The sequence below is a fragment of the Oenanthe melanoleuca genome, chromosome 2 (genome assembly GCF_029582105.1).
Source record: "Oenanthe melanoleuca isolate GR-GAL-2019-014 chromosome 2, OMel1.0, whole genome shotgun sequence".
In the NCBI taxonomy this organism is placed as follows: Eukaryota; Metazoa; Chordata; class Aves; order Passeriformes; family Muscicapidae; genus Oenanthe; species Oenanthe melanoleuca.
This window is the reverse complement of record NC_079335.1, coordinates 120104246-120130390: the sequence shown is the minus strand read 5'-3', so window position 1 is coordinate 120130390 and position 26145 is coordinate 120104246. Positions and strand designations below refer to the sequence as shown.

General features: G+C 37.1%; 2 protein-coding genes across 5 annotated transcripts in view; one reads left to right on the top strand and one right to left on the bottom strand.

The window, feature by feature from the left end:
* The first annotated feature begins 4969 nt into the window (after positions 1-4969).
* LRRC72 (leucine rich repeat containing 72) lies at positions 4970-23269 on the top strand. Of its 2 annotated transcripts, XM_056484345.1 has the most exons (9): positions 5042-5127; positions 6538-6611; positions 9979-10048; positions 12095-12176; positions 13382-13495; positions 17729-17818; positions 19716-19880; positions 21079-21106; positions 22582-23269. In XM_056484345.1, exons 1-9 carry the CDS (start codon positions 5098-5100, stop codon positions 22745-22747), a joined length of 819 nt encoding a protein of 272 aa, XP_056340320.1. In that variant the 5' UTR covers positions 5042-5097; the 3' UTR covers positions 22748-23269. The 2 variants fall into 2 exon arrangements, with proteins under 2 accessions (XP_056340321.1, XP_056340320.1); XM_056484346.1 differs by lacking the exon at positions 13382-13495 and having other exon boundaries at positions 4970-5127.
* The window catches only part of ANKMY2 (ankyrin repeat and MYND domain containing 2), a 27799-nt gene continuing 21607 nt past the window's right edge, over positions 19954-26145 (bottom strand). Inside the window, exons 10-11 of one of the 3 annotated variants that reach the window (XM_056484340.1) lie at positions 24933-25152; positions 19954-23266 (exon numbers count right to left, since the gene is read on the bottom strand). In XM_056484340.1, coding sequence (XP_056340315.1) covers positions 23215-23266; positions 24933-25152 — 272 coding nt within the window. In that variant the 3' untranslated portion in view covers positions 19954-23214. Of the gene's footprint in view, positions 25153-26145 lie in introns of all 3 variants that reach the window. The other 2 variants (XM_056484342.1, XM_056484341.1) reach the window with 2 other exon arrangements.

The window sequence follows — 26145 nt, the reverse complement described above, 5'->3', positions numbered from 1 at the left end:
TTAGGGGTCAGCAAAGGATACAGACCCTCCAAGACCCAAGGAAATTGATTTAGAACTGCTTTTGTGCATTCTGTGTGGTACAGTCTTGCACAATATAAGCACAGTCTCATTGTCAACATAATAAAAAGACAGAATACTGGAAGCTTACATCTGATAATTACATTGGCCAATATCACTATTAAATATTATTTGAAAATGAAAAGTTAAGGGCTTTTTTTTAGTATCTGCAGGTTAGAAAACACCTCACTGACAAATAAATCTCTGAATTAACAGGGACACCGGGTCAGTCAACAGTATTGACTTCTCCTTGTAGAAAGCTCTGCAGAAATTCTTCTAGAAAACAGTTATTTCTTCAAGGTTAAGGCACTCAACTTTGTTAGAAAGCAATATTAAAAGTTTTAAATATGCATTATATGTTTTTATGAAAAATACCATCAATATTAGTGTGTGTATATATATATTTTAAATATATATTAGAATAGCTATAAACGGTTGTGGAAGTGCACATAGAACATTTTGAAAGATTAAGATATAAATTTCTGAGACTAGAATAATAGGATCATTTGCCATTGTTTTTTGCAGAATATTGTTTACATACCCATAAAAGAGCTGCAGCAGACAATAATTTCTTTCCTGACTGTTGGTCAGACTTGGAAGCCAAATTGCAGGGACACTCCAGCATGCAGAATGGCCAGGGATGGCCATAGTTAAGAGATGGCTATATTGGGATAAAAGATATGTCCAAATTGTGCTGATAGAAAAATAAGACAGAGTATTTATAAACCTGTTGGACCTCCTCTCCAGCAGGTTTGTCACATTAGTGATGGTGGTCTTTATTCTCTAGAGTAGTATTCAGTTATCAAGTCAGAGTGAAGCTGGATTCAAATAAGGTGGTTCATCCATATGATGCAGTCTGCTGGGACAATTTTGCCATAGGTTGTATCTGGACTGTTTTATCTTCTTTCCTTACATGCATTGTGTATAATATATTAATTTATATTATGCATAATACTAGAAATATTAAATAATGATTCCCAGGCAGCACCCTAACCTTTCCAGTTAATCATTACCTTCAAACTGAAAATAGTCTGAACTGTTTAGATATAGGATCAACACTGTATTATTTATTTTTAAAAAGGAAACAACCACCTACCAAAATTCTGCTCCTGAGCCTGCTAAAGGTTCGCTGGGATGTTATCCGTGCCATCAGCAAGATTAATAGCATGAGTGAGAGAAGTGATTCAAATTCCTGAATGCTTCAGACAGCTCTGAGTATTTGAAACATCTGCACAGGGCTTGCAGCTACTGGACCTACGAGAGAACTGCACTCTTCTGGAGCAATAGCTGGAATGCAGGTGGGATATCTTTCCTCAGGCTTCTGGCTTTCACCTGATAAACACTGATAACATATTTCCGGTTACAAGAAGAAAAAAAGGAATATGCATTTATCTGCAATATTTTGCATTTCACCTTCCACCTGAAACATATTTAATAACCTCAAAAACAAGTTAATTGTACTAATTTTTATGTATCATTATTATAACATAGGCAATTTTAAATTCATCCCAGATAGTGCTTTTGTTCTTTGATGGATGTTCTATAAGTAGCAGAACTGCACAAACATGTGAGATGGAAAATAATTCTGTAATCTACTTTCTTTGGGGAGTTGGACTAGATGACCTCCAGAAATCCATTCCTATGTAAATTAATCTATAAAATGTAGATGCAGTTTTTAAAAATACCCTTGTGGAAAAGCCGTACATCACAGTACCTTTTCTAATATCATAGCAAAGAATAACTAAATTCTGAAGATTATAAACTTTGGTGATTAAAAATATCACATATTAGGAATTGGTTTTAGCATATTTAATCTTTCACAGCCATTGAACAACAGGCTAATTCCAAAAAGGTATTGTGCAATCAGTTTTTGAGTAAAATACTGTTAAAATCATTGGGAAGTAAAACAATGGCAGAATGACTTAGCACATCAAATCATTATTGTCCAAGTGTCAGTTGCTAAACTGTGATAAAACTCTTCCACAGAAGAGTTCTTCCCAGAGATAGTGAAGTATGTGGGTGACAGAACAAGACAGCAACCAAGAGAGACATGTTACATTTTAAATCAGGTTTAATCTGAATTTTATTGTCCCTAGCAAATCTGCTTGTCTATAACGTGATCTCTAAAGCAATACAATTACAATCTCCTATATCCTTGGTGTGTGGCTGAAGCATGGACATACCAGGAGGCCTCTGAAGTAGAGAACAAAAGGTGCTACTTCCCAAGGCACCTGTAGTCTGATGATTTACAAAATCAGTAACCTCCTGTTCTGCCTTATCACCTTTGTCAGTAAAAGCACATCTGTCTGTGCTTTCCCCTATTTCTATGTTCTGTTATCACTATAAGGTCACATTGTCTTGTTGCAATTATTTATCCATGTGTAAGCACATTAAGTATTTTTACTATATAAATATGCAAAGTTTTTTTGAAAAATATGTGTAGCAAGTCAGACATTATTCTGAGTGGCCCAAAGGAAAAATGATCATTTGTTCACTTATGGACAGCAATTCAGGAATAGTGATAAACAGGTGATAGGCTAAACATTTTGGAAAAAAAACCCAATACCAAGCCAGTGTAAAATATGGTGACAGTTTAGTCTGAATAAAAAGTATTAATTTTCTGCCCAAGTTCCTTTAAACTTATTGGGTATTTTCAGCATCAACTTGCAAATGCAGAAAGAAATAGATATTAACTTTACTGAATTTGAGACAGTCTCTATCTAATCATCCAGATTAAGTCTGTAGCTACCAGTTGCCAATAGAGACAAGCTCCTCAAAACCCCAAAACATATCAAAAAAACGCCTCACCCCATGTACATCACACCCCTGTGAGGGAATACAACAAAATACCTTCCAGAGGTTCCCTCTCTCTCTCTCTCTCTCTCTCTCTCTCTCTTCCCATACTCAATTACTGAATTTTCTTGTCCTATCATGTTAGTTCGACTAATTGATAAGCCACTTTTATTATTAAATGTGACTTTAATAACTACCTTGCCCTTTACAATTCTAAACTGGTAGCTCTATCTTGTTGATTGAAAACCCTGAACTTGAATGTAGAATGAAAAAATACAGAACTCACTACCAGTTTCTTCTTCTCCATTACAGTTCCTCTTTTCATGATTTTAAATACCCTAGAGATATTTTTAGAAGCTAAAATAAGGGATTAAAGGAATTTCTCATGTCAGTTTTATACCTTTAACATGTCTACTTTTCTTATTTGAGGCTTCTATTTGTTTAAAGCTACCTAGCTGAAATGGAAGCCACCCACAGAAATTTTTCCATGAAAATTAGATATTTGCAATATAATACTTGTACTGTAGTTCCATTCCTCCATCATACACACTACATCTAGCTTCAGTGGTCTGAACAAGCAAAGGCATGCACATAATTAATTCCATGAGGGACAGCTTATTCATATATTTGCACACACAACTCTTGTTCTTTGTATATCAGTTACACATAATTTACAATGACTATTTCTGCTAACTAGAGTACTCAGCGTAAATTAAATTCTAAATAAAGCTCCGAGTTTTCAGACATATTTTTGTTGTAGCTTGATCAAACATTTTCTATTGTCCTACTTGCACATGAGTGCGTGCACACACACACATACTGTAAATGGCTTTTTCTATTCTTCAGCTTCTGCTATGCAGTAAAATGGTTATAAAAATAGCAACATGGCAACAGTTGCTTGCACATGTGGATGTCATAAACATTTTGTGTTCCTTTACAGCCAAACTCAATCCAAAGCACTGTCGCAGCAGTGGGCCCACTCCAGGAGCCAGCACGGGAGAGGGGCTCTCAGGCACCAAGGTGATTTGCAAGTTGCAAGGGAGTAATACATACGGTGTGAATTAGCTGTAAATTAAATGCACAAGTGCTTTCTTTATAAGTGACATGTATTTCGGTGGAATTTCTTCACAGAAAAGGTGATTAGACATTGGAATGGACTGCCCAGGAAGGCAGTGGAGTCTCAGTCTCTGAAGGTTTTTAAGGAAAGACAGGATGTGGCACTTAGCGGTCTAGTGGACATGGTGGGTTTTGGTCATAGATTGGACTCAGTGATCTGAGAGATCTCTTCCAACCTAATTATTTCTGTGATATACACATGTGGACAGAGAATCTATATTAAAAAAAAAAAATTAAAAAAAAAAAAAAAGCAAGCACACTTTTCCTGAGTTGTCAGTGAACAGGATCCAGAACCAGCCCAGAGGTACCAGCGGTCTCTAGGTCTCTCCCAGTTCCCCTTGGCCATTGCCCACCGGGGTCTCTCGCTGGCCCACCCAGGATTCCTCCCCAAGTCCTGGTCCCGCTGTGGGTACCCCTCGCTCACCACTGAGCTCCTTCCCTGCACGAAGCCCTGTCTTGATTCTCGCCCGGGCTGGGCCTCCCATTCCAGTGTTACACCATTCCTACTGCATCCAGTTCTGGGACCGTCAGTTCAGGAAGGACACTGAGGTGGTGGAGCGTGTCCAGAGAAGGGCAAGTGAGGTGGTGAAGGGTCTGGAGCGCAAGACTGATGACAAGCGGCTGAGGGAGCTGGGGTGTTTAGCCTGCAGAAAAAGGAGGCACAGCAGTGACCTTATTGCTCTCCACACTGGAAGGAGGCTGTAGCCAGGTGGGGATCAGGCTCTCCTCCCGGGCAACCAGTGACAGGACCAGAGGACATAGAATCAAGCTGTGCCAGAGGAAGAAACAATTTCTTCCCAAAAACGGTGATTAGACATTGGAATGGGCTGCCCGGGGAGGCGGTGCAGTCACCTTGGAGATGTTTAAGGAAAGACTAGATGTGGCACTCAGTGGTGTGATCTAGTTGAGGTGGTGGTGATCAGTCATAGGTTGGACTTGGTGATCCCAGAGGCACTTTCTTAAATTGCCTCCGTGATTCTAGGGGCGCTCTGGGGGTACTGGCCCCGAGACCCAGCTCGGCGCGTCCTGCCCGGCCCAGCTCAGCTCGGCTCGGCCCAGCTCGGCCCGGCCCGGCCCAGCCCAGCCGCGTCTCGCGATCCCGGCCGCGGCCGCCCGCCGCGGGGCTCTAAGATGGCGGCGGCCGCCACGGCCGGCGGGCAGGTGAGCGGGCGCGGCCCCTCCTCTCCCCTGGGCCCGTCCTGGCCGCTCCCCGCCCCGCCCGGGCTCGCTCTGCTCCGCAGGGCCGCCGCGGCGGCGGGCGGCGCTCGGCTCCCTCGCCCGGCCCCGGGGCGGCAGCGAGCGGCTCGGATCCTCCGGGAGAGCCGGGGCAGGCCTTCCTGCCCTTCCTGAGGACGCCTGAGCCGTGCGGGCCCCGCCGGGGCCGGCGGGCACGGGGCTTCGGGGTGGGGAGGGATGAGACCTCGCATCACGGAGTATGCGAAATGCGACTCTTGGAGCACAGCCTTCCTGCTGTGACACACCCGGGGTCGGTGCTCTCTGCCGCAGGTGTGCCTTCCCCGCTGTGTCCCCATCGGTGTGTCTGCAGTGCCCGGGCCTGACATCGGCACTGACAACTGCTCCTCTCCGGAGATCACTTGGTGTTCCATGGACAGATTTTGCACGTGTAGAAACAAAACTATGGTCATTTATGCCAGATCTTTCCCCTGCCCGACAGCTGCAGCTGCCAGCTGGCCGTGCCGGGTTCTGGGTGAATGGCAGGGTCCTGCACAGCGGCCTGCGACTGCCTGCCTGCCTCTGGTCACAGCGTGCCACAGGTCCCACACATTTGCAAGTTATTTTGTGTAGGGTTAGTACACTCAGAACACGCTGGAGTGGTTATGCAGCCAATGCAGGCCACTCTTGGCATGCCTGTGAGTGCTTCCAAGCCATTTTGTACTTGTAAAGTTGTACGAATTTTAAACAAGAGTGATCATAATGATGTTGGGCACAATAGCTCATGTATTAAATCCATTTTTTCTGATACACATTTTAGTTTTTATCAACCACTAGTAAGAGAGATCCATCATTCTTATGTTAATAGGTTTTGTTCCTTTTGCAAGTTATGACAAATCAGTAATGCACTCTGAAAATACAAATCACATCTGCATTTTTCAATGTTAAATTTACAAGCAGAGTTTTCTAGATGCGTAGTTTTAAAAGGTCGTGCACAGTTTTAAAGTAAAGATGCATAAAATAAAGTTGCAACTGTCATGCAAAGTAAGCAGTTTCCTTCGTACTGCTAAGTACTGGTTAACCGATCTGAGGGAGAAGCCCATTCTCCAGTTAACATATGTTAATTTCTATGTTCATTTCTACCAACTATGATTCTCCACAGGAAAAGAAAACTAGTGTAAGTATAGTCTAATCACCAGAGTATTTTTATCAATTTAAAATAGAGACTGGAAATTTGATACTTCTTTATCTCTCTTAGACTATGTTACAGTTTGCAAGGATACATGTATTAATTTTGGTCTGCATGTTACTTTAAACACAGACTTCACGTATGTTACAATATAATAAATCCATAGTGTTGCAGCATATTATACTGACAAACCTACTGTATACTGTCAGGCAATAGAAAACCAGCTGAAGATCTGTGGCTATAAGAGCAATGTGGATGTCGTAGCACTGTATCTGGCTAGACAGTAAGTAAAATGTTTCTTGTTTTGACTTTAGTAAAAGTAGAGCACGAAGTAAATGGTAATCTTTTATAGTAAATTGTAATCTTTTTTCTGTATCAGGAACTGTCTGAACACTGTTTATATGTGAAATACCAGTAAATCGTATTCTTACGTCATCCATACATGTTGTGAATGAAGAAGTGGTGAAGGTGCACTGACACACAGCAGCACTGTGCTCACAGCTAACAGCCTCATCCCTAGACACACAATCTGTCTCCAGCAACCCAGAGTTACTTGAGGGTCTATGAGTTCTCAGAGTTGTACATGAATTTCCATGGGGAGCAGAGGAGTGAGACCTGATGGGCTGATCCCTGCCTGTTCTAACAGGCTTGTAAGGCTGGGTGGAAGGTGTATCAAGAAGGCAAATGAAAGAACATTGGACCTGCCCAGTATAAGAACTGCCAAATTTCTGACCTCCCTGAAGAAATACATTACTGCAATGGCAAAACTCAGTGGTACCACCTTTGAAATTACCTGCGTCTGTGCTGCTGAGAACTGAAGAGAGGGCAGGGCAACATGAAGTGAATACAAGCACAAGAACACTTATTTTGGGCAGGCAGAACTGATGAGAGAGCTGATCTCTGAGAGCTTTATGAAACAGTTTGAGATGTAGGGCAGATGAGGAGAAGACGTGCTAAGTGAAGGAAGGCAAAGCTTTCATGAACCTGTGGGTGATCTAGGTTGATAGAGGTGTATGTTGTAATATGAACATGCTGAGAGGCTGCCATAGAGGGATGGATACATGACAGGACATACTTCAAAGTTTTGGGAAAGCATGCTTTGAATTTCTGGCCAGGGCATAATTCCAAGTGTTGCATACCTGTCTGCAGCCTCACAACTGCATCCACTGCTCAAATGGTTGATAGAATATAGAAAAACCAACATAGTATGATAATTCAGGGACTAAGTTTTCAAGGTCTCTTGGTCCAATGAGTTAAAAAAAAAAAAAAAAAAAAAAAAAAAAAAAAAAGGTGTTAAGGGATTTCAGTGTTGTCTAGTCTGCTTTTAGTGGAAATCATTTGGTCTTGCAAATCGAAATGTGCTCACTAATATGTTTAAATTCCTTATCACATGTCCGGGTTTACACCGAGAAAGTATTTTATGCTTTGTAAAGTAAAGCATATAGTTACTGTCAATTTTTTTTAATGTGCATTTTAGAAAGAAGAGTTAAAATTTAAGTGAGAAGTCTTAAATAATGAGAAAATTACAAGGTGCATGTCTACATACTTTCTAAACAATACAATTATTATACCACACATGTAAAGAATTAAGACTGTGTATACAGTCTTAATTGGCATATTTTCTGTTTTTAAATGCTTTAATATGTGCCCTCACTGGCTTTCAAGTATTTCTTTTAGTATAGAATAGAAAAAATGTTCACATGGCAGATACAGGAGTGATCTGTCTTCCCATTAAACCGTTTTGGTAAAGATGATGCAAGATGGATTCTTTCATGATTGGATAGAAGTGAACTCCTTTTATTCTTTATCAGTTTATATAAACTTGAACGCCAGCCAAGCTCAGTATCAGATCATGCCTCCTTTACTGTTGGTTTGACATATTTTTCTGCTAGCTGAAATAAGAAAATGGAAAAAAAATAATTAAAGTCAATCAAATAGGAGGGAATGATTTTATATTTTTAAACTACTATTATAAAAGGGACATGAAACAATGTATTTTGGACACTGAAAGCTGTCATCCCAGGAAAACTAATTAACTTAGCAGTAGGTAGAAAAGTAGTGCTGCAGGCCAAAAAGGATCATTTTATAAAAGACACACAGAGTCTGGAAATATCTAGAAAAGGACAGGCACTTTTAAAATGTTAGAGGAATTAAGCTCTACCTGGGGCAAATTAAATGCCTTAATATGAAAAAAAAAACAGAACCAAAACCAAAAAACCAACAGATTGAGGCTTGAAGATAGTCAAGATGAGGCTGTTACTAGACAGGGAGTAAAGCCAATTAAATGTAAAGCTGTAAACTGGTTATAGAGTGGCAGTGACCAAGAATATAAGAATTTTTGGGCTTTGCTACCTGAAATGTAGTTCAGGGATGCACAGGAGAATTAGATAGGAGCTCTGTAGGAGCTGTCAACAGGCATCTGCTTGTCCCTGCTACTTGCAGTAATGTCTTTTTCTGTTACTTGTGACAGTAGACATTAAGCTGCAGGGTTAGTTTTTATGGCTTATCTGAGGAAGCCAAATAAACAATTTAAAGTAACAACATGAGAGGATAATCTGATTTTCAGTAAGACAAGGGACTAGAAGTACAGCACCTCAACTTTGTAGGGTTTGCTCTTGACAGACTTTTCATTTGCAAAAGCAAGATGAGAAAAGGCATCCACCCTCCCTTTGTCTGTACCTGGAGGGTGTTTTGGAAAAAAAACAACCCAACAAATAAAAGACAACATGGAAAGATAGAGACCAGACTTCACAGCTGGAAAACAAACACACCTTTATCCTGATGATGGGAGGTTAATTTTTATCAGTCCTGTTACTTTCTGAAACACTGGCCTTCATCTTGCAACCCATTAAAATCCACAGGGAAATTTTTATTATGGCAATTAAAAATGTCAGGTAAAAGTAATCTATAATTTTTCTAGTAGAAATTAGGAACATTTATTTATAGTAATGAAAATAAAGAAGAGTAATTAGTTAAAATCACTTGGCAGCTCACTAATATTTTGGTGATGGTCAGTAGGTAATTTTTTATTTACAGCAAGCTCAAAGTGCTGGATACACACTGAAACATAAAACCATACTAGGGGTAGATAATTTCAGCCTCAGTGGATGTATTAAGGTTCTATGAGACTAGGACGGGAGTGCGAAAAAAAGCAAAATATTTCATGATATACTCTACTATGAAAAATAATAAAAAATGCACATTGCTGTGCTTGATATCTGTCTTCTGTTGGCTTCTCTGGCACTGTGGCCAGACAATCCCTGCTGCACCTTCAAAGAAGTTTTGCTTTTAGCTTCATGTCCCCAGGGTGCCAAACTTCTCGTTCTGTGTTCTGAGCAGGATTTCTACAAACTGCAAAGTACATGTCACTCAGGCTCATAACTCATGCTGTTATGGAAAAGCAATTAATGTATCACTTATTTTGTTCCTGTTTCTTTACCACCTGCTGCCTTGTTGTGTTTGCAGGTGTGCAGAGTGCTTACACTGTCTCTGCCATCTTTTCTTTGTGTCTTTGTCTGCTATATAGTCTAAGGAAGTGTGCCTTTTTAGTTCTTGCATAATATTATTTATGAAAAATTAAAATATTGATAAAATTAATAAGCACACTATTAATGTTAAGAAATTTGTTAATATTTTTTTTCTTCGACCAGAGGACTAAGAAATATCCCAAGTCTATCACAGTTTCGCAGATTAAAGTATTTGTGGATCAACAACAATAAGGTAATAAGATGTTCCTTTAAAGAGCAGAACAATGCTTAATCTATACTCCCTGATTATTATTTTGTGTTTTTTTATTGCATAAAGTTTTATATAACTATCGAATAAATTATTCTTCATTTCAGGGCTAATTTAACTGTAAAATCTAACAGATTTGAAGAAAACTTTTTTTTTTTAACATTACAGAGTATAAGATAATGTATTTTCCTTTAGGTTCACGTCAGATTTATTAATTTTGTGTATTTAAGAAGCTGAGGTTCTGTGCTAATTCCTGAGCTCCCAGTGTAGCTAGAGCAGGCAGTTCTTGGAGCAGACTGAGGGGTGATGTGGCTGTAGAACAGGATTGCAGGAAATGCATGCCTCTTCTTTTACATTCTTACAGACATGCATAGTTTATTTCCTGGCAGGCTGGTGGTCGAAGTGAAGCTCCTTTTTGATGTCATGTACACAAGAGTGACATAAAACTCTGTGAAATGAGCTTGTCCCTGTGTGCAGGAAGCATCACTGCAGTTCTAGGGGTGACAGGGTAGGAATATTTTACTGGACATTAGTTTACATGATTTTCACAGTAAACCCAAGTTCTTAAATCTCCAGAATTGCTTGCTCAGGTAAATAAGTAGATCTGTGAGCAGCATAAAAAATAAATTTACATTCCATGTCACTTCAGAGCACATGCATATCTGCTGCCCCAAGCCAGCATCAGTTATATGGCACCTGTTGTCCAATTCATCAAAATATCTCTACTTTACTAACCATTTTTGGAAAAAGCAAATGTATAGATATATTAAAATGTTGAACTAAAATCACAGCTATGATAAGGCTTTTCCTTGCATAGCTAAATGCCATTAAAAAAGGAAGAAATGGCCTGATGACTAAGCAGAACTGATCTTTCTGATCAAAAAAGGGAAATAATTGGAGTTTTGCACAACTGTCACTTTCCTACCTAAGCAATAACAAAGAACATTATTTTGTTGCTCTATATAACTTGTATGGAGAAGTCACTCAGTGGCTTTTAATAGGAAAAGTCTCACTTAAATGCCTCAATAGGAGGAGCATATTTTTCTGTACTCAATAATTTTTCAGAAAAAAAGAAAATAATTTATGATTCTGAAAACAAAACTTGCCAAAAAATAGGGAAACCACTGTACAAGGGAGTGGAAAAACTTCTGTCTTATGGTCTTCCTTCCAGCTTTCAGATATTGTTAATGCACAGAGCAAAGCACATTTATTTCAGAGTCAGTGGCAAAATTTAAGGACTGAAATAATTCCTTTCCTAACAAATTACTTTTCATCACAGAATTCAAAGAGTCAGGAATAAAATTCTGTTTGTTGTTCTTGCATTTAAACTGTAGGATGAAAACTTCAGCACTATTCATACTTTCAGTTCTCAGTGATTATGAAGGTCAGCTTGCTCTCCCACTGCAGATACTTTACCTTGCACTGGAGTCAAAAGTGTATTGGAGTTGAGCTTCTCTAAACAAGGAGGTGTGATTCCATAGGGACTGAAGATAACTCTTTATTGGGAATGCAGCCATACACATACTGATTTTTTTTCCTGTAACTCTAATTGATTCTCTAAATATGATTAGATGACATTTCTGGTAAATTAGAATGGATTTGTACTCTTTAAACTTGCTGGTGAAAAAAAAATTTAAAAACACGATACTGGGTTTATTCCAATGATATATTTTAGGAATATTCTTAAACCAACATAGAATTATTATGCTCTACAAGGGTCTTCTCTCAAAAAATTACTTCAAATGTGAATAGAAGTAAGAGAAAATGTGGAGACCAGTCATTCAAGGAAATGTTTCCAAATACAAGCATTGAATCTGTAGTTCAAAAAATCGGTTGAGGCTGTACTGCTTGTATTTGATTTGCAATTAGTATTTCTAATGAAGGCTCAGCTGTCAAGAGAATTCTTAAACCACTCTTAAACAGAAATATAAAAACTACCTGTGGTTAAACAGTTTTCAAGAGGCCACATTTATAATTCTCCAACACTACATTCAGAGTGACATATAACAGTTTGTCTAACTCTAATTTCAGATCCAAGATTTAACCTTCTTGATCAAAAACTATTACTTGACTGAACTCTATCTCAACAATAATGAGCTGACAGATATATCAGGTACCAATCTTCCCTTTTTAGGTTCTTGAGCAGAGGCCTATGCTTTCTTTTTTCTGTATTGGCATTCAAATTTATAAAACTGGATGACAGCATATAACTTATTGGTAGAAAGCTCCCATGTATGCATAATTAATACATGTTAATTATTAGATATTTAAATTTTCCAGCAATTGAGTGGCAATAAAGTGATGTGTTTTTTCTGGTGTAAGGGATGAAATTTAATTCACTTTATGTCAGGCAATTGTGAAATATTTTTGATCTTACATGACCATATTTAATATTGAGGATTTATAGCTAGACAAATTTTGCAAAATTACTGCCAGACTTGTCCTGTTTTAAAAATGCATCTGTCTTATATTTTAGTTTTGCTTGCCCTTGTAGATTAAAATCTTGTAAATTTGTGAATGAACAGGCCAAAGAATAATATATTTCTAAATATTTTAGACATTTTAAATGTTAATATTTTGGGTTTTTTCTGACCCTATAAAATGCTGGGATGAGAAATGGTGTTGATTAATTTCTGTGAGATTTCAAGCAAACTTTATCTTTGAAAGACATAAACATGGATACAACAGACAATACAGATGATAACAAAATATGGGTAAACAGAAAGGTATCATTAGTAGAGAAATTTGGATAAAATACTGTATAAAATTTGGAAAATGAAATGTCTAATCTTGATGGATGAGGATGTGAACACAGTCTGGTTCAAAACAATACTTTGTAAGAGCTTTTTAATACATCAATAATTACTTGAAATGGAACTATTTTCTAAGGAATTCACTATTTATTACTTGTGAGACAAAGGTAGTATTAGGGATTGTTTGTGAGGGAAAGGTAATATTAGGTCAAAGTAAAAGGCAGTGAATTTACCAAACATTAGAGGATTATTGGAGGAATGAAGAGAGGTAGAAGAGAGGTTGCAGTTGAGGCTGATTTGTTGATGCAAAGGTGATATGGACAAATGGAAAAAACTGGAATGAAAAAAAGTTAGGCATGTGTTTAAAAGATGTGACTATAAAGGTGAAAAGGATATTGAAATATATTCAGTTTATAGTTATAATTAACATCTCATGCAATGTGTTACCAAAAGACAGGCCTAGATAGATAACTATATACGAAATTCAGTGTACAGCATAGCGAAGTAATGTTCTAATAAAGGCAGCTATCATGAAAATTATTAATTCTTTTTCATTTTATTTCAGGTGCTCTGAAACACTTATGTTCATTACAGATTCTGTTTCTTCACAACAACGAGTTAAAAAAACTTGGCAAAACAGTGAAGGAATTGAAAGGAATGATAAGCTTGCAGACTCTAAGTAATACCTTATTTTTATTTTGCAGAACAGCAAGTAGTAGCTTTTTAGTTTCTTATCAGGACGTTTCTTGTCTATTTCCGCATCATTTGCCAATAGGTTTTGAAGCTAATTAACAATTTCAGCCAAATTTGACAGAAGAAAGAGGTCTGTAAGACATGAAAATTCCACAAAGAGTACCTCAACTGAGGAAAAACTGCTAAGTGAGTTCAGAAGTTAACTTTTTGGCTGCTGGCTAGCCAGTAGCTTGGATGAGTAGCTTGGAGGGTGTCTAAGCAGTTTACAGCTGCCTCTTTGTATTGGAACACAGGAGTACAGTGAGATTATCATAGAGGTGAAAGGACTTGGAAAATGGTTGTGATTGCTTTTGAGAGTGTGAGTGATAGGTTAGAGAACCCAAATTCCTGCCTCATTAATTCTTTTGCTTCTAGAACTTCCTTTCTGCATCTTTTTGGCAGGCTGTGGATTATTAGAGTGTAAGAATAAATCTACTTTAGGTATTGTTCGTAACAATATCTGTTAAGGAGTGTACTTTCTGATACACTGAAAAATGAAAATAGCACCATGTCTGAAATTTCGAATGAAATTATACAAAACAATGTTGGCAACTCTAAGTTACAATGTAAGAAGTAGCCTCCAGGGAAGGTAGGATTATGTGCTGTTAAGATACAGAAAGTGAAAATATAAGCAGTCTTTTTTCCATGATTCCTAAAGGAATGTCAACATAGGTCAAATGCCAAATGCTTAGTACTTAGAGAAGACAGTAAACAAGTTTTGTGCCTTGATGACATGGTTAAGGAGGTGAATGTCAGAATCTTACCAGGCCATCACACCTCCGTAAGCATTCAGAAAACTGAATGTCTGATTGTGGGAAAGGAAAATATGAATGAAAAATTAAACTTTTAATGGAACTTGACCCTGGGCCAAAACTAAGAAAAAATAATCAAGTGCTTAGGAAGACAACATGCCAGCCAAACTATTGAAATTCTTTTCATTATATGCAAGATAGAAAAATTAGTCCATTTAAGAATGCAGTTGTTTGAAGTGAATCGGCATCACTGGGAGAGACATCCTGTGTATGAATGGTGCAGTCACTTGAATTTAATATTAGCTCTACAAATTAATAAGGAGCTTCAACAAGCACAGGAATTTTGTTGTACTTGTTGCAACTGTCTGTGGGAAATACACAGAAGATAGTTAAAGTGCTGCTGAGTTATTATAAATGGCAGTTGCAAAGGCACATTGGAAATTTGATATAAATTGAACTGGCCACCACCATAGAAAAGGACAATTTTTTTTGAAAGAACAAAATTGTTTGAAAGACAATTGTTTGAAAGAACAATCAAACAATATATATAATATACTAATCTACCCTGATTTTAAAAAAATGTTGTAGATTAAAATAGCAATCAGTGGAAGAAGCTTAACAACCTTAATAACCATAACATCAAAGTCATTCCTTCTTGACCTTTGCAGTCATTAAAAATATTGTCAATGTGTTTGCTTCAAGGGGACTTCATAATAATGAATTCTCAAATTAACAGGTGTCTATGGGTCTCATAAAATGTCCTGTCATATTTGAAGTAAATTAATTCAGTAAATGAACAAAATAATTTTTAAAAGTCATATCCTGTATATTGTATTACTATATAATTTATCTGCCTTCTTGCAATATTAATAAATATTAAGTGGGTGCAAAATTTGCACTGTGTAGCTTTGAAAAGGGCTGTGCCCATAAGTCACTTTTATAAAACAAAACCAGTGAGACTTATCACTGTTATGAGGTAGATCTTTTTTATTGCCAATCTGATTTAAAAAAAAAATCACTTGCTAGCCTTCAGTAGAGCTCCTGGATGCTTAACAATGTTTTATTGTTTTGTAGCTCTTGGGGACAATAGAACTATTAAAACACAGTATTATTGTTTGCTTCAGGAGTAGCATCCAGCTGCCAAAATGTTGCATTTCTTTTCTTGAAGGCTCTCTCGTGATTTTAGCCACTGCCCTGCACTGGATGTGTAGCATACCATCCTTCATCAGGTGTCTAGGGAAGACACTCAGCTTCAAAAGATTTACTGCACATGCTGCTTACAACTGCAGCCTTCTGGGAGATTCAGAGTGTTCCTTTATGGGCTCACCTTGTGCTCACATCTCCCTTTTGGAATCCAAGATTTTTGTTACATACTATGAAAATTGCCTCAACTGATTTATTGTCCACAGCTGATTTATTGTCCTGCTCAGAAAACTCAGACCTCAGAAAACTCTCTTGTTCACTATGTTTCTGCCCCATGTGGCAGAGGCACACTGTTTTCCTACACTCCAAATAGAGAAAACAGACAAAACTGTGGAGGAAGAAAGCATTATCCTAATTTGTAGAACTAAAATTGCATGACCTTGACAAGAAAGTAGATAGCTCAGCCAGGAATTGATCCCAGATGTTTTGTAAAGCAAAACCATCTTGATCTGTACAATGGTTGAATTTATTGTAAAAATGAGTAGTAGAAAAACGCACATTCTCTAAAACAAATCTACAAATCAGCGCTATTGAGCAGGGATGTAGTCCAAGCAGCATCCAGATTCACAAGTGTTTAATATCAGATCTGGTTTGTGCCTTGGAAAAAAGTCTCTCTCGAATCTTTATTCTATTCCATTACCAAACATATCTGCTTTTAGAGATCTTTCAGAAACATTTTTCTCTTTGGAGTGCTATAGTAGTATATTTTGTTGACTCAACAACAGACTTATCAGATACATACATAGTATCCTTTCTGATTAACACTTTCTAGGAAAAAATTTGTTCAGTTAAAATAGAACTTTCTTTTGCTGCCACCTTGTGGGTGTCTTACTAATTTTAAGCACAGCAATTTAAAAAAAATATTAAGGAATTAAAATAAAAAGTTCACCTCTAAATGCATGAACAGGTGTTTTCTGTGTAGGAGAAGACAAATGTTCATTCCAGCCTTGAAGATGCATCTTCAAAACACTTGCTAAATCCCATCAAGCTCTGAGCCCTCTCAGTAGTCGTATTTGTCCTGAAGAACATGAAATTGCATCTTGTAGTTTACAAGTCTGACTTTTTCTTCTACTATCTCTTACTTGCTTCTGTAATACCATCTTCCTCCATCTAACTGCTAAAATGACATAATTTTTTTACCCTAGAGCAAGTATTAGCCACAGCCTCTCCTCAGAAAAACAGATGACTGAAGACTGTAGCAGTAGTTGAAAAAATTACTAATTTAAGATTTTTTTCCCCTGCTCTGGTCTCACAGTGACAGCCTCCTGATTATTTTTACAGTCTTAGAGGAACAGCATTTGTATAAGGAGATTAAAACCATTGTTATGTTTTTTATTTAGAAGAGGTCCCACCCCACAACACTTGTATATTAGCTCATCTGTGAATGAGCCAGTTTCTATTTTAACAGCCTCAGATATCCCTGTCACTAAACAGACTGATTTGGCACGTGAGCTAGACTAATGTTCCACACCTGGCAAAGCAGCAGCACAGGTTTAATACCTGTCTCTGTGTTACAAAGGTTTGGCTATACAGGCAATATGAACTGAACAGAAATATTTTAGCCAAGTTGCTAATGGGCTTTTGGAGTTTGGTATCTCCAGTCTCAAGGAAAGCAACTGGGACCCAGGTTCTTAAGAATTTAGGCCCTCTGAAACATTTTTCTCTTACGTTCAAACTCATCATCTGTTAAAATATCAGAAAGCTGTGTATTTGCATTTCTTATTGTATATGTGGGATACAGCCTTTTATCAGCTCTGATAAAGTCTTAGGTACCCTAAAGCTCATCTGATATTAATAACCGCATCCTCCTACAAATTTTGTGTCTTACATTTAAGCTGTCACACCTAAAAGACCATTGCTATTTAAAATAGGCATTACCTAACAATAAGTAAGAAAATCAAAGCTAACACTTCAGTGTTTCTTTCTGTAAATCTTAAAAAATAGAAAAAAACTGTAAATGTTTGGAGTACATGACACCTTTACTCAGTTCTTGCCTGTGGTATTTTGCATACTCTGCAGTAAGTCAGTTCCTGCAGTCCATGTTTAGATGAGTGATTTCAGGTGTGTAAAAAGACTACTTTGTTTACCCAGCCTATGAACAAATTGAATTTAGTATTTTGTACAAAATCTCTGGCTCTTAGTCACCTTTAATTTTCCTGCCTTGAAAAGTTGCTGTTTTGCTGAGTTTGGTTTTTGTGACATTTTTTTCTGTATACATTTTGCAGACCTATTCCAAAACCCTCTGGCATATGATCCAGACTACCGGCTCTATGTGATATACTTCCTTCCTTCAGTTCAGCTCCTTGACAGGAAGTGTAAGGATTGCTTTCCTCTCTCATAAAGCATTGACAGTTGCTTTTAATTCTAACCAGTTTGGAAAAATAGGTGAAATTATCCTAGCTGTTCTTTTACATGCATTTGTTGATAGAGAAGGAGAATTAATGAACAAGATACATGTTTTTTGTAAGATTTATCAAGCAAAAAGAGTTTGTATGGCATAAACACTTTGTCAAATGCTTTTTATTTCTTTTTATTTTTAAATTGTGTTCATTTTTCTTGTGTCTAGGTCTGTTTGGGTAAAGATAAAAGCTTATATTTAGAAACATGTACCTACCTCTGTGCATTCAGATTGTATATTCACATGGGTGAGTGGGCTTACTTAGGTTTGGATAATATCCTGAACCGTCTACATGTTTCTGTACAGTTTAAGTATGTATACACACATTTCTTGGTATAGTGAATGCAGATCAAGCTTTTGAATATAATGTTCACAAGTTATCAAGAGATCTTTCATAGCTTGTCTACTGTAAATTCTACAGAAAAAAAATTGTTTTAGGAATAGCCAGATTTTAAATCAATGAATCCATAAATATGCCACAATGTACCCAGAAAAATCACCATTGGTGATTTTTGTCTCTGGTGTTCGGAGAACTGTGTGACTGACAGCACTGAAAATTACTGGAGAATAATGAAAGTAGCTGATTCCTACCTCGGCTGTGTAAGAAAGTAGCAAGGAAACACCAGCACCTCTTTGAAAGGGAACTGAGCAAGGCAGATGCAGGACATCTGCAGGTGCTGGGAAGCTGTGCAGCTGCCATAAAGGAAAGCTGCTGGATAGGCCCCAGCAGGTGCCAGGGGTTGAAGAGGAGTTGCTGGATCTGACCAGCTGCCCATTTGCTCACACAGTCATTTTGCACAGGTACCTCCACTCTCCTGAGCACTTGCTCTTGTGTTACACTTCTGCTTAACACATTTGTCAGGCTGTTACTAAATATCACTTTTTGACTGGGGAGTGATGACTGAAGCTTAATGCACTGAAAAATACATGTTACATTTAAAAGTCTAGAAATATAAAACTTCCTGGACTTCATCTCCTAAAAACAGTTCTACTGTAGTCAGTCCAGGATTAGGATTTGAGGCAGTAATTTGTATCAAGGTGTCTCCTGGAGTTTCTAATAAGTGAACTATTTCTCTAAAACATTGCAAAGCTTCCTTACCATCTGTAGAACATTGCTAGCATAGTCCCGGCTGTCTCCTTCACACAAGACATGTGCTCATGTTCCGTTACCTTCAGGCATGACTTCTGCAGTTCCTTCCTAATTGGTCCCCTAGACACCGTGACTCCAAAAGTTCCCTGAACTGAACATGCTTCTGCCAGTTTCTTGTTCTAAAAATTTAGCCGACTTCTGTTCCATAGCTGAATACTAAATTAGTATAAGGTTCATAAAATTAAAGCTACCACCCCCAACATAACAGTCTCAAACTATTTGTTTAAAAATTAAAATGCAAAACAGGAAAAAATTAAACTTTTCTATTGATTGCACTTTTAGGGATTTCTCTGTAATTGACCAACAGGAATTGAACTGGAATGAAATCAGGACTTGTTTTTGCTATTGATAAAGACACTTCCAAATATTTACTGACTTTTGCAAGAGATCTTATTTAAGCAGCATGAAAAGTCTTTCTTTCCAGCATCTTCATTTAAAACTTCTGACCCTACTGCACTCAGAAGAAAATACTTTATTGTACAGGGCTTCACCCTAAAGCCTTATAAAGTATCACTCCATATCCCCATTTTGAATTGCTATGAAATTGTGTCATTAACATCACTGTTGTTTAAAAACTGCACAGAAAAGATATTAATCACCTTTTGTATGCTGCCTTTTCAACTGACAGAAACAAAATTACATTTTTTAATATCCCTTTTAACAGTAGTTACACAAAGAGAAAGGGAGTCAGCGCTTCATCTTTATAACCCTAAAAGGACTTGGGTCATGCAGTCAATAGCTTTTGGGAGGAGACTGGATGCATCCCTGGAGACTATGGTGGAATCTAGCAGATGCACTCAACCAGCCAGAGGTCCAATAATGCCCTCAGGTAATTTGTAATACTTGAAGGAAGACGTACTTTTTAGGTCATTTGAATTAGAAACAGTTTTTTTTCATTCATCTGATAAAACATTATTTGTTTTAATAAAAAAAAAAAAAAAATGCATCAAGAACTCAGCTGGTTTGCTTCATAAAATAAGTAGTCATAGCAGCAACAGGCAACAAATGAATCCTTCTACTGAGAGAATTGTGGCAGATAAATTCTAGTCACACCCCATACTTGTCTTTAAAGATAACTGAAAAATTTCTCAGTATTAGTCTTATGTTTAGTTTTTCTTATATTTAAAACATCTCAATACACTTCTGACTCTCAGTACTCAGCATCATAGAGTTTTGATGCCCTCTAGTGCTTTTACAAGATTAATCTCTTGAGGAAAATGTTTTCTTCTAGTGTTCTAAATTTTATGTATCTTGCCTGGTTTTGTAAGCAGATTCGTCTTTATGCCTTCTAAGTAAAGAATATTTTAATCATGTCTTATAATAGCATATAAAGCAATTTCTAGGGTTCTTAAAACACTCAGATCTGGAAGACAGCATGATCCTGGCATAGGAAATCAGGTGAATACCACCTGGAACCATGTGACTTGTATCACAATCCAGAACCAACTTCAAAATCCCACACAATCTTGTCAGCTTTTTGATGTTTCAAAAATAAAAAATAACCATTGTGCATAGATAAGTGAAATTATAGCATTTTAAATAGTGTAGATGGAAGTTTGGAAAGTAATCAAATACCTGCAAGTTTTTAAAATGTATATATCACAATAGTAAAACTGAAAGCACCACATTTAACAATGATTTTGAAGAGGTTGGGAAAAGGAGAATAGTTTAAGCATATATAATAATTTGTTTTGCTGATGATTATCAAAGCAGGCAGACAGCTGTCTTTATCTCTACCCTGCAACCATACACATGTGCAGTGGCAAAATTTTCTTTGAAAGAAAAAAAAAGCCTGGATGTGTTTGTCTACAGGAAATAAAATACAAGAAACTTAAAATATATACACTTAAAACCCTGCAAATACTTGCTTCCTTAGTAATTTAATAAAATATTATCTTAAACATTTCAAATTGTACTAGTTTTGAATTAATTTGAACAAGCAATTTAGGATCAGAATAGCAATCAATTCTTAGCTACTCAAATTGCTGTACAACCATTAATGTCACAATTTGAACTTTCTGTTATAGGTCATGAATTTGGAAATAACACAAATAAGTAAGTAATATTTTCAGTGTCTTCTTCCTTTTTCATCTCTGAAACCTTTAAGCTCCTCTTCCCATGCCTAAAAAATACCCTAACTAGAGAAAATATCCAGTAAAAAATGAAATTGAAACCGTTTCAGGTATTTGTATTCAACGTAGCTGCAACTCTGCACTAGGTTTGTTGCCTACAATTTAGTATTGAACGATATTCCACTTTTGGAAATGGGTACATAAAAATGCCATTTATTTTAAGATCAAGCACTGATCACTAGAAAAAGCATGCTCAGAGTATTAGAGCTTCAGAGTTGCTGTTCTGTATTATGTCCCAGAAAACATTCTCCTGACTGGCTGTTCAAAAATACACTCTCTGGAAAATATTATGACTTGTAGAATGAAACTTTTTTAGTCTGCACATGATGTTACTTTTATTCTGTTCAGTTTCAAAATTATAGAAATAAATGTAAAACTTTTATCTCTGCATCTGGATTGAGACAGGAGAAAGGTAGCATTTTAATGTGATGACATTTTAGATGCAAACTTGTAAGAGTAGACTTACAAATTCTGGGTTATCAGGCTTGGCTTTACTTTTTAGCTTTACACATGAAAAGATTTGAAAAATGCATTGAAGGAAATAAGGAGAGCCTACATATATCCTTTAACAGTACTCTGAGCACAGCTCTTTAAAAATCAAGTGAACTTCTGTTGAAAAATTAATTCTTACCTGCCTTCAGTGCAGTTAGCTGTCCTCATTGATAGAATGAATGTACAGCTGCCTCAAGTCCTATTATGGAAATGCTGAGGCTGTGCAAGGTGCCTTTTGGTGACATAGTGCATTATACTCAGTGGAGATAGTCCTGTGGCTTATATGAGGTGTGTTACTACAGGAACATCTTCAAGAAATAAATTCTTATAAGATAAAGATTTTATATTGTATGTGAGTTGGAAGGTTTTGGTTCCTTGTCAGTGCTGCTTTAATGTTGTGAATCTGCTGCTTTTCTCTCCCAGACTGCAGCTGTGGCAGAATACATGAACACAAGCTCACAGTCATCTGGATTCAGAGCTTGGAGAAAGGATATTGGCCTGTGGGCTAGTTAAGAGATCCACAGTGAAATAAATGTGCATTTCCATTAATGGGTACCAAATCACTTGAATCATGTCCATTGAATCAGAGCATTAAAAGTATACAACTATAACTTTTGTGGGGGAAAAAAACTGAAAATAAAGACATTTTAAAATACTATAAATGTTTTTTAAATAATTTATCATTATTTTTTTCAGATAGAATCCCATGACTCTGACCTTTCCTCATTTTGTTTTGCTTTCTTAAACTTGGTAGAAGAAAACCTTCTGAAAAATTAAAAAAATTTAAATCCTCCCTCTTAGTGTCACATCATGACTGCTACTTTCACTTTCCATAGAGTGTGTGTTGTAAATTAGTTCTGACACGGTTTGGAAATGTTCAGCTAATGGACTTTGTTCTTTTTGCAGAGTACCATTTGAGGACCCTGAAGATGCAGTTTTAGTACGGGCAACAACAAGATCTTTAATGGAATTTTCCTCTGTGGACTGGAACAAAGTAGCCACCTGTCAAGAAAGACGGCTTAAAAACAAAGCAGAAGAGCCCCTTGAGAAGCTGACAGTCCAGTTTAGATGAGAAAACCACAATTTCTCTCTCTAATGTTAAGCCATAAGTAGGTTAACAGCTCAGTAAAACAAGTACACAACAACACACATCTAATTAAGTGAATTTCCAGAAAAATAAGTTAGTGTAACATTTACCATATGTAGCATAGAGAGTGAAGAAATTAAGATAACAAACAATAAATAGCGGCAGTGTTATAATAAAAGTTGCTTGAAATGCAATTCTTACCATAATTTTGTTATCCAAAAGTACTAAACTGCACACTAATTTTTAGGAAACTAAGGATAAATACTTTTATTTCTTATAATACACTTCCTCATATATTTCTCCTTCCATTCTGTCGATGCTTAAAGTCAATGATGCTTTCTAAACATAACCTTCTTTCAGGTTGTAGCTTGTCTTCTGAGTTCCTTTCTTCTCTCCTAAGTTAGCATGGAGCCACAGGACAGTCTATGCTGGCAGGGATCTCTGGAGCTTATCTAGCCCAGCCTTCCTGTTGGAAGCAGGTCGGAGATGAGGTTGTCTGGTGGCCTGTCAGGGGGAATCAAAGATTTCCAATGAGCAAGGCAGCACCACTGGGAGAATGAAAACAGGATTGGTTCTGGGGATTTTAGCACACTTCCAAAACCCTCACTCTTTTGCCCTGAAGGGATGGCATTTTCAGAGAATCCTTGAAGAGCAACACACCCTTGTGAGCCCCAAAGACTATGAGTGGAACAGGGAGGCAGCAGCACTTCTGCATTCCCAGATCTCAGAGTGGAGGGTGACTGCAGCATGACTAAAGATTTGAGTTCCAGAAGTCATGAAGTTAAACTTGTACACTCAGGCTACAAGAGGCCCCAGCATGTCACATGAGAAAGTCACTGTGTTACAGACGAAGGAAACAGAATTGCCACATAGCCCCCTTCTTTTAAAAAAATTCCCTTTATTCTTCACAATCTACTAATCCTTGAAATTAAAACACAGGTACATTCCCTGCACAGGTGCATTTATATACCATCACTCGTACAGTTTTCAGAATATTAAACAAAACATTTCAACATATTAAAGAGTAAAAAAATTAATAGCGTTTTCCCTCTGTTTTGAGGATGGTCCTTACTCCTCTAGGTAGAAGAATACTGCCATGTTTAAAATACCAGTGATTCAGCTGACAGTAAGACAGTCTCCAATTCTGCCATCCTTATGCAGCAAGTGGTGTTTTCAGTTGTGGCATTCCCACTGATTTCATGACACATAAATAAATCTGATTGAAAAACGAAGTTGAAGGAAGCTATTTTCTAGATCTGGTATTTAGCTGAAAGCCAAAGTGAAATCCCAGTTGTATCAACGCACACATGAATTTTCTCATCTAATTCACTGTGACCAGTTCAGCATGAAAAATATTAAGCATTTTTTGTTTATGAAATAATTCATAAGCAACATACCACTGTGCTCTAAGGCATCTTTACCTGAAAAATGATTTTGAATGCATTATTCTTGTCAGTCAAAATATTTTGAGTCATTCTGGTCTTCCCTTCATTAGACTTTGGAATATTTCTGACCAAACCAATAGTGAAATATACACTTCACCATCAGCTTGAGAGACCTGAAACAGCAGTTTCATTTACTACAATTGCCACAAAATGTACATTATTGTTGTGCTCTCACTAGTCAAAAATATTTACAGTAATGTCATGAAAAGTTGAGAGTTCAGATGTTATCTTCAGAAACTTAATTGCTACTGAATTCCTTCAGATAAAGTTTCATAAAGTGCTGAAAATAAAGCAATTTAAGAGTTGGCCTTCCAGTGCTTTTAATTACAGGACTATGTACTCCCAGAAAAAAAAATTAACTATGATTAAAATAAAGTTTAAGTTTTGAAAACATGAATAATCCAAATGAAATGCTGTTCATTTTTCACTAAGTGGTTCATTAACCACAGAAACTCAGTTCTACTAGGCTTATTATTGGTATACGTACAGAAGGATCTATGCCACTAATTTTTAGCAGATAATAAATACCTATCTTGACAATTTACAACAAAACCCGGAGTATTTATAGACAAAGTAGCCAGTATTCTATCTCTTGATGAACAGAGACACTCTGTCTTTTAAAGGAAGTCTTTCACAAACCATGCTCCAAGAACTAGGACACTGTCAGCATAAAGAATTCTTTAGTAGCCTTGAGAACTCTCAGCCCCTTCCTACCCTCTTCTTACTCCTCAGAATCTTGAATTTTTTGAAGATCAATGTTATCTAAGGTAGTTTCACTTTCCAGTGGACTTTCAGGTTGCAGGGCTAGTGCCTCCATCTCTTTGGTAAATTCAGGTTCTTCTGTTCCATCAGTAGGATGATTTGGATCCACTTCTTTTGTAGGATCTGGACCAGGATCTGACTGTTGTTCACTTGTAGAACTACCCTCTACTAGTTGCATTTCATCTAAACAAAAGAGAAATCACACAATTAATAAACACTGAACTCCTTTGCAAACAAACATTTTTATTGCTGAAAAACAGTAACACTAGGATACTTTGCATCAATTACAGATGCTAATTTAGAAAATCTTAACTGAAAAAACCCAAAACATTAAAGCTTTGCTTAAGCTGGTATAAGGTTACTCTGGAACTAACCCTATACAAAACTCTCATTAATTTATCTTCTATTTTTGCTAGACTATTTTTTTTTTTTTTAAACTATAGAGAAGAGCAGAGTAGGACACTACAGTTATTTTAACTTTCAATTCAACATGCTTTATTGACACTATCCTTATCACCAGCTTTTCAGAGAACGGCTGCAAGCCAGCTAAACACTCAGTACAGGTGAGGTTTTTTTTTAAATCAAAAAGGCATGGACACAACTACATAGGAAGCATTTCTGCATCAGACTGAAGAAATTACATGCTTAAAAAAAAATGAACTTTGGGTTGAAATGAGTCATCCTAAAGTTTGTAACTTGACTGCATGAACAGAACCAGCTTTTGCACGTTTATTCTTCAAGTAATGTTTTCTGAGAAAAAAAAAAAGTCATTAAATAACTATTTTCCCCTGATTCTACTAAGTATGCTTGCATGCTAGGAATTCTGAAAAGGAGGAGGGGAAAGCCTAATTGACCAATCTTGGTTTCTTGTTCTTTGTTGTGATTGATAGCCAGCCAAAAACAATCACAGCTAGCTAGCCACAACCGTGCCAAGATCTTAGATGGCAGTGAATTAACAGCCTTCAGCACAGGCAGAACTGTGAACTTCCTTGACACTCACCCCTGCACAGCAGAAACACTTAAACTCTTGGGTTTGCTTGTAGCTGCAGCTGTCACATTTGTTTTTTTAATTATTACTTTCCTGATGTACAGTATTTGTAGGGTATATTAATAACTTTCTGAAATAAAACTGCTGTTGGTATTAAATGCTCTGATACAACATCATTCACAAGGTGA

What these genes read in the sequence shown, in the direction of transcription:
- LRRC72 (XM_056484345.1), top strand. Translation starts at nt 5,098, where the DNA reads ATGGCGGCGGCCGCCACGGCCGGCGGGCAG. An exon ending in GCACTGTATCTGGCTAGACA is followed by an intron (nt 6,612 to 9,978) that starts GTAAGTAAAATG and finishes TTCTTCGACCAG; the next exon opens with AGGACTAAGAAATATCCCAA. An exon ending in TGAGCTGACAGATATATCAG is followed by an intron (nt 12,177 to 13,381) that starts GTACCAATCTTC and finishes ATTTTATTTCAG; the next exon opens with GTGCTCTGAAACACTTATGT.